Source organism: Phoenix dactylifera, unplaced genomic scaffold, assembly GCF_009389715.1.
Source record: "Phoenix dactylifera cultivar Barhee BC4 unplaced genomic scaffold, palm_55x_up_171113_PBpolish2nd_filt_p 000007F, whole genome shotgun sequence".
Taxonomy (NCBI): Eukaryota; Viridiplantae; Streptophyta; class Magnoliopsida; order Arecales; family Arecaceae; genus Phoenix; species Phoenix dactylifera.
The window spans coordinates 3,921,004-3,932,899 of record NW_024067666.1 but is presented as its reverse complement, the minus strand read 5'-3'; the positions used below and the strand labels follow the sequence as shown (position 1 = coordinate 3,932,899).

Sequence of the window (11,896 nt, the reverse complement as noted above, 5' to 3'; positions counted from 1 at the left end):
GCTTGATGGGGGCCGTGGGGTGCACCTGGTGGCATGGGAGAGTATTTCCCTCTTAGGGAGGGTGGCCTTGGGGTGTTGTCTCTCCGGGAGAGACGAGAGCTGCTCCTCGCCCGGCATGCTTCCCGCTTCATCCTGGAGCCGCAGGGTTTCTGGAGCCGGATCATGACCGCCCGCTATGGGGGGATAGGCCAGGAGGGCGGGGTTCGAGGAGGGCGGGGATGTTCCTTTTTATGGCGTGAGATTGCGAGATATGTGCCCATGGTGTCGGACCACACTCGATGGCTGATAGGCGATGGCCGCAGCATCGATGTGTCCAGGGACTCATGGGTTGATGGCCTCCCCCTGTGCCGCTGGCCGACTACTGTTAGTGTTGAGGCAGGGGAGGGTTTACAGGTCTGTGATCTTATGACTCCCGGGGAGGCTGGATGGGACGAGATTCGATTAGCCCGCTTCTTCGGGGAGCATCTGGCGGAGCGGGTTCGCTCCCTCCCTCTGCCACAGAGCGGTGGACCAGATGTACGAGTGTGGAGTTCCTCGACCAGTCCCAGAGTCAGGATGAGCGTCCTTTCTCGTATTCTTAGGCGGGAGTACGAACCTGGTCCTGATTGTGCCTGGATCTGGCGATTGGGCCTCCTCCCGAGGGTTGCGCTGTTCCTCTGGAAGGTGGTCTGGGACCGTCTTCCAACGAGAGCAGTACTTGGTGGACGAGGCTTGAGGATCCCCCTGGACTGTGGGGTTTGCGGAGTGGCCGAGACGGTCGACCATGTCTTGTTTCGGTGCTCTAGGGCGAGGGACACTTGGCGTTTGGCAGGGGTCTCGCAGCCGGTATGGATCTGTAGGGACCAGTTCTTACAGGCCATGCGCCAGGCCTCGGAGTCCCCGGCGCTTCGTCAGGAGGTGACTCGAGTGAGCTGCACTGCCTACCAGATCTGGTTGGCCAGGAACGCTCGTATATTCAGTGAACGATGTATGTCGCCGAGATTTGTGGTCGAGAGTGCCCGCAGTCAGGCGGCAGAGATGTGTCATGCCTCCACCACTGGAGGGACCTTGACAGCTCGGGACATCTGGGGCCCCCACCATGCTTCGGCAGTATCTTACACGGTGTTTTTCACCTGGGAGCCCCCACCCCCGAGTTTCCTCAAGGTCAACTTTGACGGGTCAGTCCTGGATGGTGGCACGAGGGGAGGTGCGGGTTTCGTCATTCGGGACCCTTTCGCTAGGGTTGTAGCCGCTGGTGGCAGTCACTTATTTGATACCTCGGTTCCGAGCGCGGAGCTGAGCGCTGCCTGGGCTGGCCTTCGACATGCCCGATGCGTGTTACAGGCTAGGTCTATCACCCTAGAGGGTGATTCTGCCACCGTTATCAGTTGGATCCGAGAGGGTCCTAAGGGTGACGGTAGTGACCACCCTTTGCTTCGTGATATATGGACTATGGCGAGGGATGGAGGGGCCTTTCAGGCCAAGCATATCTACCGTGAAGCCAATGGGGCTGCGGATTGGGTGGCTGCATTTGTAGCTCGCCACTCCGGAGACACATTGTGGACTGGAGATGGGGAGTTGCCTTTGGCACTCCGAGGTATCCTATTTTCTGACTTTATTGGGTGTATCCGTACCCGACAGGTATGATCCACCCGTATTAGCAAAAAAAAAAAAAAAAGTGAGTTCAAGATTGCAATGGTTGAGAGTTGCGCAACTTACCACAAGAGTGTATTTCTGTAATTGCTCTATTTCCAATGTTGTGGAGGAGAAATACAGCAAGTATATTTTTTCATTTATTAATTTAATAGAATGAATTCAAGTAAGGCTACTCTTTTATATATATATATATATATATAGAAAAAAGAGCAAAGGAGAAAGTTTTGTTAAAATTAAGTGAGCATGGGATTGAATCCATGTTTAGAAGTATAGCAGGAGTTTTACCCCCTTGCATTGGAGTGATTATTAGTTGGACTATATCCACCGCTCAGCTAGTGGACTAGTCTCCACTAGTCTTAACTGTAGAGCAACACGCACACCATCCCATGATAACACGAAGCCAACATTACATTAGCTTCAAATCCATCTCAAATACAATAAAATAAATAGAAAATCAATTTTATTATCCAATAAATACAACCAATACTGATTAGAGTGTCTAAATCCAAATATGAAACCAAACTCATAATCTTTAATATTCTGAAAATCATTAACTATAAATTCATAATCTAATCGAAGAACTAAAGTAAACTTGCTTGCGCGAATTCCAAGCTTGAACCATCCATCATTCCTATAAACTATATTCGTCTGGAGAGAGAAAAATAAAAAAATAGAGGTATAAAAGAGTGCAAACTAGAAAAGAGCGCAATATGTGCGCTTCCGTGTACGTTGCTTCATGGTTGGGCTGGTCCACCAACTCAATGTTGGACCTGGTCCAACTAAAAATTACAGAGTATGGGGGGCATTGGCCCAGATACTGGGTGACGTCCGGTGCATCAGCATGAGCCTACAACTGATGCCGCGGTAAGCCAAATACGGTGCACCTAATAGAGGTGATACGTCTCTCCTGGCACAAATCCATACTGGCTGGGGAAAGCAGATATCAGCTTTATGTGAGGTATGCAATATGCTGAGGGCAAATAAATTACAGGTGCCCAAAAGGATGCATGGTTAATTATTTATTAAATAGCAAAGCTGGGAAGGAGAAAGTCATTGCTTGCATATGAATAAACATCGGGAACGATGAGTTCTCGCTACATGTGACATGATGCACCGCTATACTTCTGAGTTTTGCGTTCAATTACTTCAATGGAAGATCATTTTCTTATAAGCCCAGAAAAAGCACGTACAATTTGCTGAACGCGAATTTAAAATTTTTCATGCGAACTTTCTGATCGAAGTGACAACAATAAAAGCCACACATCAGCTATGCAATCTTAGTTCTGTGAGATTATAAGGCTAATCATAAATCCGGCAAAAATCTTGAGCAAACAAATTAACAAATTTCTCTGATTTTCAGAGCTGATATCCATTTCACTGGCCATTTACAAGCATAGGTTCTCCAGAACCCATCCTAATCCTGTTGATAAATGGAATTGGTTCACGAGACTTATGACTTGAAAATTGATCCTGACCACGTACTAGCACAACCTAATTTCAGGGCTGGTCGCCACAAACCAGCTTCTTTTGTTATTTTACCCTTTCAGGCTTTTTTCCCCCTTTTCTTCATGTTCCAGATACAATTGCTGTCAAACATGATAAATCAAGCTTCCAAGAAATTACTGGACTCGGATTCTTGCAACCAGTCATGAGCAAAGGGCTCCATATTCTAAAATGCTATAAGAATATTCATCTCTTGGGAGCCTATATCTTGGTGATACATCAAGTACTAGGCCAACAGATCTGTTACAATACACTTCAAGAGCTTACGTTAATTATGGCTTCAGGAAGGATATCTAAAATCAGTCTGCATTTACTCTCTTCATGAACACAAGTCAGCCACTTTTCTTCCCCTTTCTTGTCTGGCAACATATAACTAAATCATCTGAATAAATATAATCCTTGCGATTACAAGACTGGAGAATTCTAACCAAAACTCCCAAACTCAGCTCAGCGGCTGAATGGAGCTAGTCATAATACAAAAGATGACCAAAAAATCTGTTTTATTTAAATTAAGAAACTATGGAGGATAAAACAGAATATTAAATTGCAAGCATTAAACCCTGTTATATGCCACTGATTTGTTGAACAGGCGACGGATGTAGGCTACCTGAAGTCCACTAGCACATGCTAGCGCCAAGTACTCCGTCATTGTATAGAAGATAAGGCGCCTTCTAGTACTCTCATTTGCTGCATGCATACAAAAGAACCAGTGAAGGTAAGAGATGGTTTCCAATTTTCCAAATGCTTCAGCAAAGAATGACCAGTGAACACAACATAATACTGTTTGCAATACTGTCAATATATTCAACAAGAAGTTCTGCTTGCAAGAAAAACAAGAAAAAAAAAAAGAAATGGTGTTTCTACAAACAATACTCGCAAAATTTTCCAACTCGGTCAGAGACTTATTCTCAACAAAATTTTGAAAGCTTTCATCTCTCGAAGATTTTAAACAGCATTATTATTTGACATCATAAGATCCGTCATTTTGTCTAAAGGAGGAAAACAATCAAAATTGACATGTTCTATACAAATCCTGATTAAAGAAGCTAAATTTTCAAGAGAAGTGAGAGCTGATCTAAAACTGAAAAGGCCTTTACCTTTTCTGTTTACTCCAGAGATAGTTACCTTCCCCAAATCAATTTTTTCAAAAAAAATCATGATCAAACCAATCAGGCTTGCAATCAACACCATTTAAGGTTGATTAGTATGCTGATGCCATGGTGTTTATAGCAGTGAAACAAAAGCAATTTTTTTTTTTTTTTTTTTGGGTGTGGGGGTGGGAGTGGGGGGGGGGGGGGGGGGGGGGGTGGTATGCGCGCGGGATGCGGAGGATGAGTGGAACTGACTAATGGGCCCTATTGGCATCGAGGAACACCATCATGAGCTTTTCTCAGTTTATGTGTTGATATTATAGATTTACAATCTAATCAGTAATATTAGTTCTTAATAGTTAACAATTTTTTACCATCCACATCTTCAGAACTTTTTATTTTTTTGTTTGCTAATTTTTTCAAGTGAATCTTATTGTATTTGGAAAAATGTTATCTTAGTTTGCAAAAACATATAATGGATATATGTTACGTCAAGATATGCCATTATACATAACCAATACATAATTAATATTCATATATTTCTTAATTGTCTCTGAAATTCTTTTTTAAATATAACATATATTTAATGAGGCTTCAGATTTTTGTCTAAATTATTTTCTACTTGAAAATGTCTTTAAGATCAAACCAACTGTCTATAAAAACTATTTAAGAAACAACCAACCATTTGGAGTGATATAAATTTTCAGAATAGCAGCTAGAAAAGTGTGAAGGCTAAAGGCTGATTTCACCAGAGTTCTTCTATTTTTAGATGAACATGAGCCGAGCAGTGTTAGAATGTGTTTCCTTCCACTGCCTAGCTAATATGATAATATATAAAGTTATGTAATTTAATCTACTAGTTTGGGATTAAAGCTTAGTTGAGTTTTGTAATTTAACTTACTATGACGGTGGCGAACTTCACGTGCTTTCAGGTACCGCTGTTCTGATGTAACAGATTCCAATGCTTCCCTGAGCTGTGCAATCTTTACATTTATGGGATCCAAATGCTCTGCAAGATTAAAAAAAATAAAGAAAAATTGTGAAAATATATGAAATAGCAAACTGCGCCAGTGCATTGCAATATCCAAGTGTCATTTTAACATGAAAAAATGATGTTTTTATTAGATAAAGAATGGAAGTAAGATGAATGGGAGGAAACCCGCATGGTGCCAATTATCTTAAAAAAATGAACCTTCAGAATAGATAAATTGAATTAGAAATATCCAACTACACAAGGCATCTATGAGACCATAGTCATTCAACCAACAGAAAGAATAGACAAGCTCCTGTCCTTCTCTCTCTCTCTCTCTCTCTCTCTCTCTCTCTCTCTCTCTCTCTCTCTATATATATATATATATATATATATATATATATGTGCATATTTTTGAAAAGAAAAAAGGGAAAAGAATGCGTAAATGCCCCCAAAAAGAAAACCTTTGTAGTAGATAGCAAATATTTTATGGACTAACCATCCTTGGCCAGGTCATGCTCGTTGGGAATATGACCAACATGTATGTAGAAAGACACGGTCTCTGGTGTTCTGTTTGGGTTATGAAAACAAAACTTGTACATTCCAGCTCTTGGAGCCTGAAACTCAAATTTGTCACCCGAAGTTCCCTTCAAAGAGTGCACAGTGTTTCCCCCTGGAGATGTCACCTGCATATTATTTGAAGGAATTTCAGCAATATGCCACAGAATTCAATATAAATTATCAAGTTATGATACCAACAACTATGCTACGGATTGAGATGAAGGAAGTCAGGCCCAGAAAACTAGGCACAGTAAAACAGAACTCATGGCAATATCTCAAGTGCAGTTTCAAATTAACGTTATATCTGGTAGCATAAGCCCCAGATTTCTCCTTTATCAATTTTAAGCAACTCAGCAATCACAGAGCTAAAAGTAAAGATCAGAACATTTGAAACTCTGAATGCATTCATAAGTGGATTGCACACAAAATCCATACATGTCATGGCCCAAAAAGCATACTGCATGATGATGGGATATTGCTAATAAACTAAGGTGTGCATACATAAACATAGATGAGTGCATACATTAATAAATCAAAATTGATTTAAAAGCAATATGTAAAAGGGAAGAGAATGCATATATATAACCAAGCCCACTATAACATTCTTCTTTCTTCCTCTCGATGACTGTTAAATGTAAGAATTGTCTTACACTAAAAGAGATATAAAGAGTAAACCTTCTTGCATAAAGACTTGACAGAATTTCGCGCTACATTTGGTGAAAGCAATACCTTAGAACAGTAATTTCTACTCAATCATGACCTTGAGAAGACCCTTCATTTTGTTAAGAATATTCCACATGAATACAAAACACTCTCTAGAAGGCAAGGCGACTAAAATATGATAATGCTTAGATCTACTAGAAAGGCTTAAACCACTTTAGTTTTGTGTATCATGTTTAAGCTTATGCTCCACTCAATTGTTTCGACAAACATGGTCAATAAAGGCAACACAACCCATTAGCATCTCAAATCATCCATGCAAAAATTGAAACAAATTTTATTGTATCAGCATCAAGCACCGTAATAGTGCCATATTGACATGGTACAACCCTGTACTAGCACATGGTATGCCATTGAAGGTGAGACAACTAATCACATATTAGTAAAGTATCGATCAAGCCCTCGTACCATAGTGGTACTTTACCCGATACTGTACACCTGGTACCAAGTAGTATGGGTAGGTACAACAAACCTCGATTTGCTGAACGGATGAAATTCAACAGAATAAAAGAATTAGATGATAAGAACTTTCATGAGTTAGATGTCTATGTTCACGGTTATGATCTTCATGAAATATATAACTAGTGATTAGGGTGATGGAATTTCAATAACAGGTGTATACATTTGTTAATTTGGCCACAGCATGCTTATTTAGAAATATGAATTGGAGCTCGCTCCAATCATCAAACCCCTCTAGTTAGCAACAAAAGATTCTAGGTTCAAATTTTGAGTGCTGCATCTCCAAGTATTCAGAACTAGATAATTACAGTACCCGTGGGTCTCCCTCCTTTACTCTCTCTCAACAAAAACAGAATTTTAGGTATATGAGATTGATGAGATGAATAGAGGTGTTACAAGGATGCGACTACAAATATTATAAAATAGAAAAGAATTTGCTTGCCCCACTAATGGCGAGCGCAGAAGCAGCAGAATACTCAATCCAGCAGAATATATTGGGGTGTCAAATCTTATCCATCCCCCCCCCCCCCCCAAAAAAAAAAAAAAAAAAAAAAAAAAACACACTTGGGAAGCAGCAGAATACTCAATCCCCACTTGGGAAGCAGAAGAATATATTGGGGTGTCAAATCGTATCCATTCCGCAAATACCTATAGGCTTGAGGTTATGCTCACCACAGGTGGCAACACAAACAAGTTCCTATAAAGTGAGGATGAGCTTTGCAGAAAGATAACAAAAATCAAGATTATATAGCAAGAAACTTAGTGGTTTTGAGAGATTGCTCACTCTCATATATACTTTGGTCTAGTTTTGCCACTGAAAATGTGGGATCAAAGTTAATGTACTTTGGAAGGATTTTTGTCCCAACAATAATGCAATTTTAAGATGGTTGCCCGACAAGCCCAATATAACTTTTTAAACTTAATGATTGCTTCAAAGAGGTAGGGAATGAGATGAGGACCAACCTTATTAATGCTTAAGTAGATGAACTAAGGAACATCAATTAAATTAGCAAAATAAATGACTACAATTAACAATCTAATGATTGCTATAAAATCACAAGTTATTATACGTACATCAATCATCTAATATCAACTTTATCCTTATAAAAATTGAATGAGTAAGGTATCTAGAACTAATAAGTATGATTGTATAAAGTATAAATGAGTCCGTAATTATTGTATTCAACATGCTTATGCAACAAATGCATGCATCCATATTGATATTTAACAAAAATCCCAAAATTTTCACATGCTTTGCAAAAAAGGAAAAGGTATCTTTCATAATTTTTCTCCATAGTTTGTTCCTCAAATTGGGAATTTCGTAGATGTAATAGGATCTTTCTTGTTTACGTGGAAATATAAAAAATTCACAATTTTTGGATTTAATAAGCTAAAAGGTGCAATACCATACAGCAACGTTAAGGGGAGCTGAGCACATGTGGTGGAAAAGTTGGGTTCAAGAAGCAAAAAAGATCAGTGGCATACTTATAGTTATAATATTGGGTGATAAGCACTCTTAAAAAGAAAGATTTCCCCCATGGGTAGCCAGCACCAAGCTTGAGAAAAAGAAATACAAGGAACGTATACTGAGAAATTCTTTAAGTTATCCAATGCAAGCTAGATTTATGAAGATAGAGAAAATGTTAGCAGCAAAGTATAGACTGCAACTCTAGAGAGTGGTGCAAGATGAGATGGCTGGTTTCATGTTCTTGTATAGTGGAGGAAGCATGTAGCTATACAAATTGAAGATAAGTCAAAATGGTAAGTGACAACCTGAAAGCCAATTTAAGCTACAAAAATAATTCCATAGCCAAAGCCTCAAAACCAGGATGTCTACCACAAGAACAACTCTAATAAACTAAGATGGTTGGTCCAAAAGAGAGATTGTCATATGTTATCTACAAGTATGAAAATTAGGACATATTTTGAGTATGTCCTAAAATGCAGGTAGCACTAGCAGAATTAACTTCAAAAAAGAACTCAGGTAAATGATGATGAAATTAAAGAACCACCTAAGCTATGCCTCGTTTAATCATCATGTAACATTTTGCATTGATGTGATGCTCAACACTGATCAGTGAAAAACCAGTATTTCTAGAACTCAAGTAACCTGCCCAGCCAAATAATTAGTCTCATTATTGATGGAGGTATTTCAGAAAAAATGTATTGCTATCTGTGCTGTTGGAGAAGTTAAATTTTCTGAGCTGGTTGAGAAGTTAAATTAGAAGATGGAAAGAAACAAACATTCCTATCAACTAGCTTGGCTGAATGACTATGAGAAAGTTGTGGTTAAGCATCGATTTTTGGTGAGATATTCCATGGGTCATACCAACACAAAAGAGGTTTTAAGATAAGTCATTCCTAGGTTTGCAGCTCATAATTTATTCGGACATTCATGACTTTATGGCAGACGAGTCAAGCAAGATGCCTTTTACAACACATGGTCCTTTCCCTATAACAACAAATTGTTAGTCTTGCAGCCGGATAAGTCAAAAATGCAACCAGCAATGTCCAAGCAGTTAGTAGACTACCATAACTTGCAACCACGTATCATTCAAGACTTACTTCAAAAGTGACATTGAAGACACATGTATTTAGAAACACTGTTTATGGTGAAGGAAGGTGATTAACTCTTTTTATGCAAGCCATCTAATCTTCAGGCAACATATGATTAACTCTTTTTATGGTGGAGGAATGCGATTAACTCTTTTTATGGTGACACTAAAGACATATGATTTAGAAACACGTGTATTCAGAAACACTGTTTATGGTGAAGGTGATTAACTGTTTTTATGCAAGCCAGCGGATCTTCAGGCAACATAAGACATATATTAACTCATTGATTTCCTATTTCAAGGCACTATCACGATGGACAATGCTATCAATTTCTTTTATAACTCAGCAATACGTTTAAAATGCAGTACCAAGATTTCATCTTTACCATCTTACAATCAAACCAAGTCATTTTGGAGTTCAAAAGACTCCCATAAACAATAAAAAAAACCAAAGCATATGCAATATGAACTTCATATTTCCCAAGAAAATTAAGAAAGATTCGATTTTAACTAACGGACAGGACGAATTCAATTTTGACTTCCACCACATAATAGAAAAACAATAGCTCATGAAACTCTGAGTTGATTCTGTAGAGAATTGAAGGCCATGGAGGCCGATCCCATTCCCAAACCGCCAAATCCGAGGCTTCAGTCGACACAACCTCAGAAGAAACTAAACCCTAGGAAGAAACAAGCGCGAGATCAACTGGTTCGAATCACTCACCACCAGATCGATGCCGGGGTGATCGGAGCTCCAGAAGAGATCGTGATCGACGACAACGAAGTTACCGGAGACGGTGTCGCCCTCGTAGAGCACGTACTCGTAGACGCACTCCACGTCGTTTACGGTGACGGAGAGAGCGGAGAGACGGTGAGGGCAGCCGAGGAGAAGCCCTAGAATCAATAAGACCTCCACGAATTGGATCGATCTCTCCCTTCTCCCCATCGTTCTTTCTTCTCGATTAATTCTCGAAGAACTAGGGTTTCGAAGATTACGGACACGGGAAGGTTTCGGGACGCCCGATCGATAGAGGTCGGGAGATTACAATATGACGGATTCAAGCGAGCTTATAAATCCGAATAGCGAGATACGCGGATGCATGTGATGCTTGTGATAAAGGTGATGGACGGTGGGGATTGATTTGATGGAAAATGCGTGGATGAACAAGAGATTGGGGACAGAGTCGAGCGCATGAACAAACTAATGGTGAATATGTTAGACATTTATTTTTCGAAACCAATTCACCGGCCCAAGATTTAAGGTTTATCACACCTATTTTAAGATAAAAGAAAAGGACCTGATATCTTTTATGGTTCGTGGAGTAATTTGAATTATTTAGCATATATTTTCATAATACCAAATTATAGCTCCGATGTTTTCTCCTTCCTCGACAACAATAGAAGTGTCTTCAATGGCTCGATGTTTAAATTTGAAGGCTTTCAAAAAGTTGAGTAGCACACAGTTATGGTAAAAATCCTTCAAATGTTGCATTAATAAACTTGCCACTATCATTAATTCTTATAAAAAATTTGAAACTTGCGTATCCAATCTAAGCAAAATGTTCGATATTGAGGATGTATTGGGTATAATATGTGGATGTATCTATGGCAACTTCTCTATCATGTGATTGATTTCAATATTTTTAGGAATGGCCAAGATCAAGAACCCTGATGCCGATATAGAATCTTTGAAGGTGAAGCTCACGGAAGAGGATTCGAAAGAAATATCTGATGATTTGATTGAAGAAGAGGTGGCAGATTCTAATGCCTTTGGTTTTCTAGAACGATATAGCTGGAAATATATAAATACACCTACTAAAGATTGCGGTACCTCAGCTTAAGATTTTCTTATCATGTGTAGTTTTGTGTGACTATATTTTAAAAGTTTAATGAGGACAACACTAGGCAAAATCCTTGTTGGAATGTACTTAGATTGGAAGCTTGTTGCCGTATTTATAGATGATATGTATAAGAGTGCGAAATGATCCATGATATGAAAAATACTTTACTATCTCTTAGATATTATAAAGTTCTCTCCCTACATATATATGCATCTATATATATGTGCACATGCATGTATATATGATCTATATACATATGCATACATAGATTCCTCACATATACCTATGTATGTTTGCATATATATGTATGCATTAGGATAAGAAGGTATGATATCATTAAGGTTTGACTGCATTGTCTGACATGTTGCAAAAGAATTCTTTTAAACAGCAAAGTTGGTGTTTTACATGACACAAGGGCCTATCTCAATTTGCAATCAACTAGTTCTCAAGTGCCGATCCCATACATAAAGCTTGCACCTTGGGACTTACTAAGTAATTTCTGTGCAAAACAGGGATTAGGGAATTTTGGTTAATTTTCTCAATAGACAAACTCTGCAGACA

At 39.2% G+C, this 11,896-nt stretch overlaps 1 protein-coding gene across 1 annotated transcript; it reads right to left on the bottom strand.

Moving 5' to 3' along the window:
• Positions 1 to 3,460: 3,460 nt before the first annotated feature.
• Positions 3,461 to 10,546, bottom strand: LOC103704586 (transmembrane emp24 domain-containing protein p24beta3). The gene is made up of 4 exons (XM_039115789.1): positions 10,219 to 10,546; positions 5,699 to 5,885; positions 5,131 to 5,238; positions 3,461 to 3,825 (listed from the first exon to the last, which is right to left on the bottom strand). The coding sequence occupies exons 1-4, from the start codon at positions 10,438 to 10,440 to the stop codon at positions 3,692 to 3,694; spliced, it is 651 nt and encodes a 216-aa protein (XP_038971717.1). The 5' UTR covers positions 10,441 to 10,546; the 3' UTR covers positions 3,461 to 3,691.
• Between the last annotated feature and the right edge of the window lie 1,350 nt (positions 10,547 to 11,896).

What these genes read in the sequence shown, in the direction of transcription:
- LOC103704586 (XM_039115789.1), bottom strand. Translation starts at nt 10,440, where the DNA reads ATGGGGAGAAGGGAGAGATCGATCCAATTCGTGGAGGTCTTATTGATT. An exon ending in ACCCCGGCATCGATCTGGTG is followed by an intron (nt 5,886 to 10,218) that starts GTGAGTGATTCG and finishes AATAATATGCAG; the next exon opens with GTGACATCTCCAGGGGGAAA. An exon ending in TGAAGTTCGCCACCGTCATA is followed by an intron (nt 3,826 to 5,130) that starts GTAAGTTAAATT and finishes GTATGCATGCAG; the next exon opens with CAAATGAGAGTACTAGAAGG.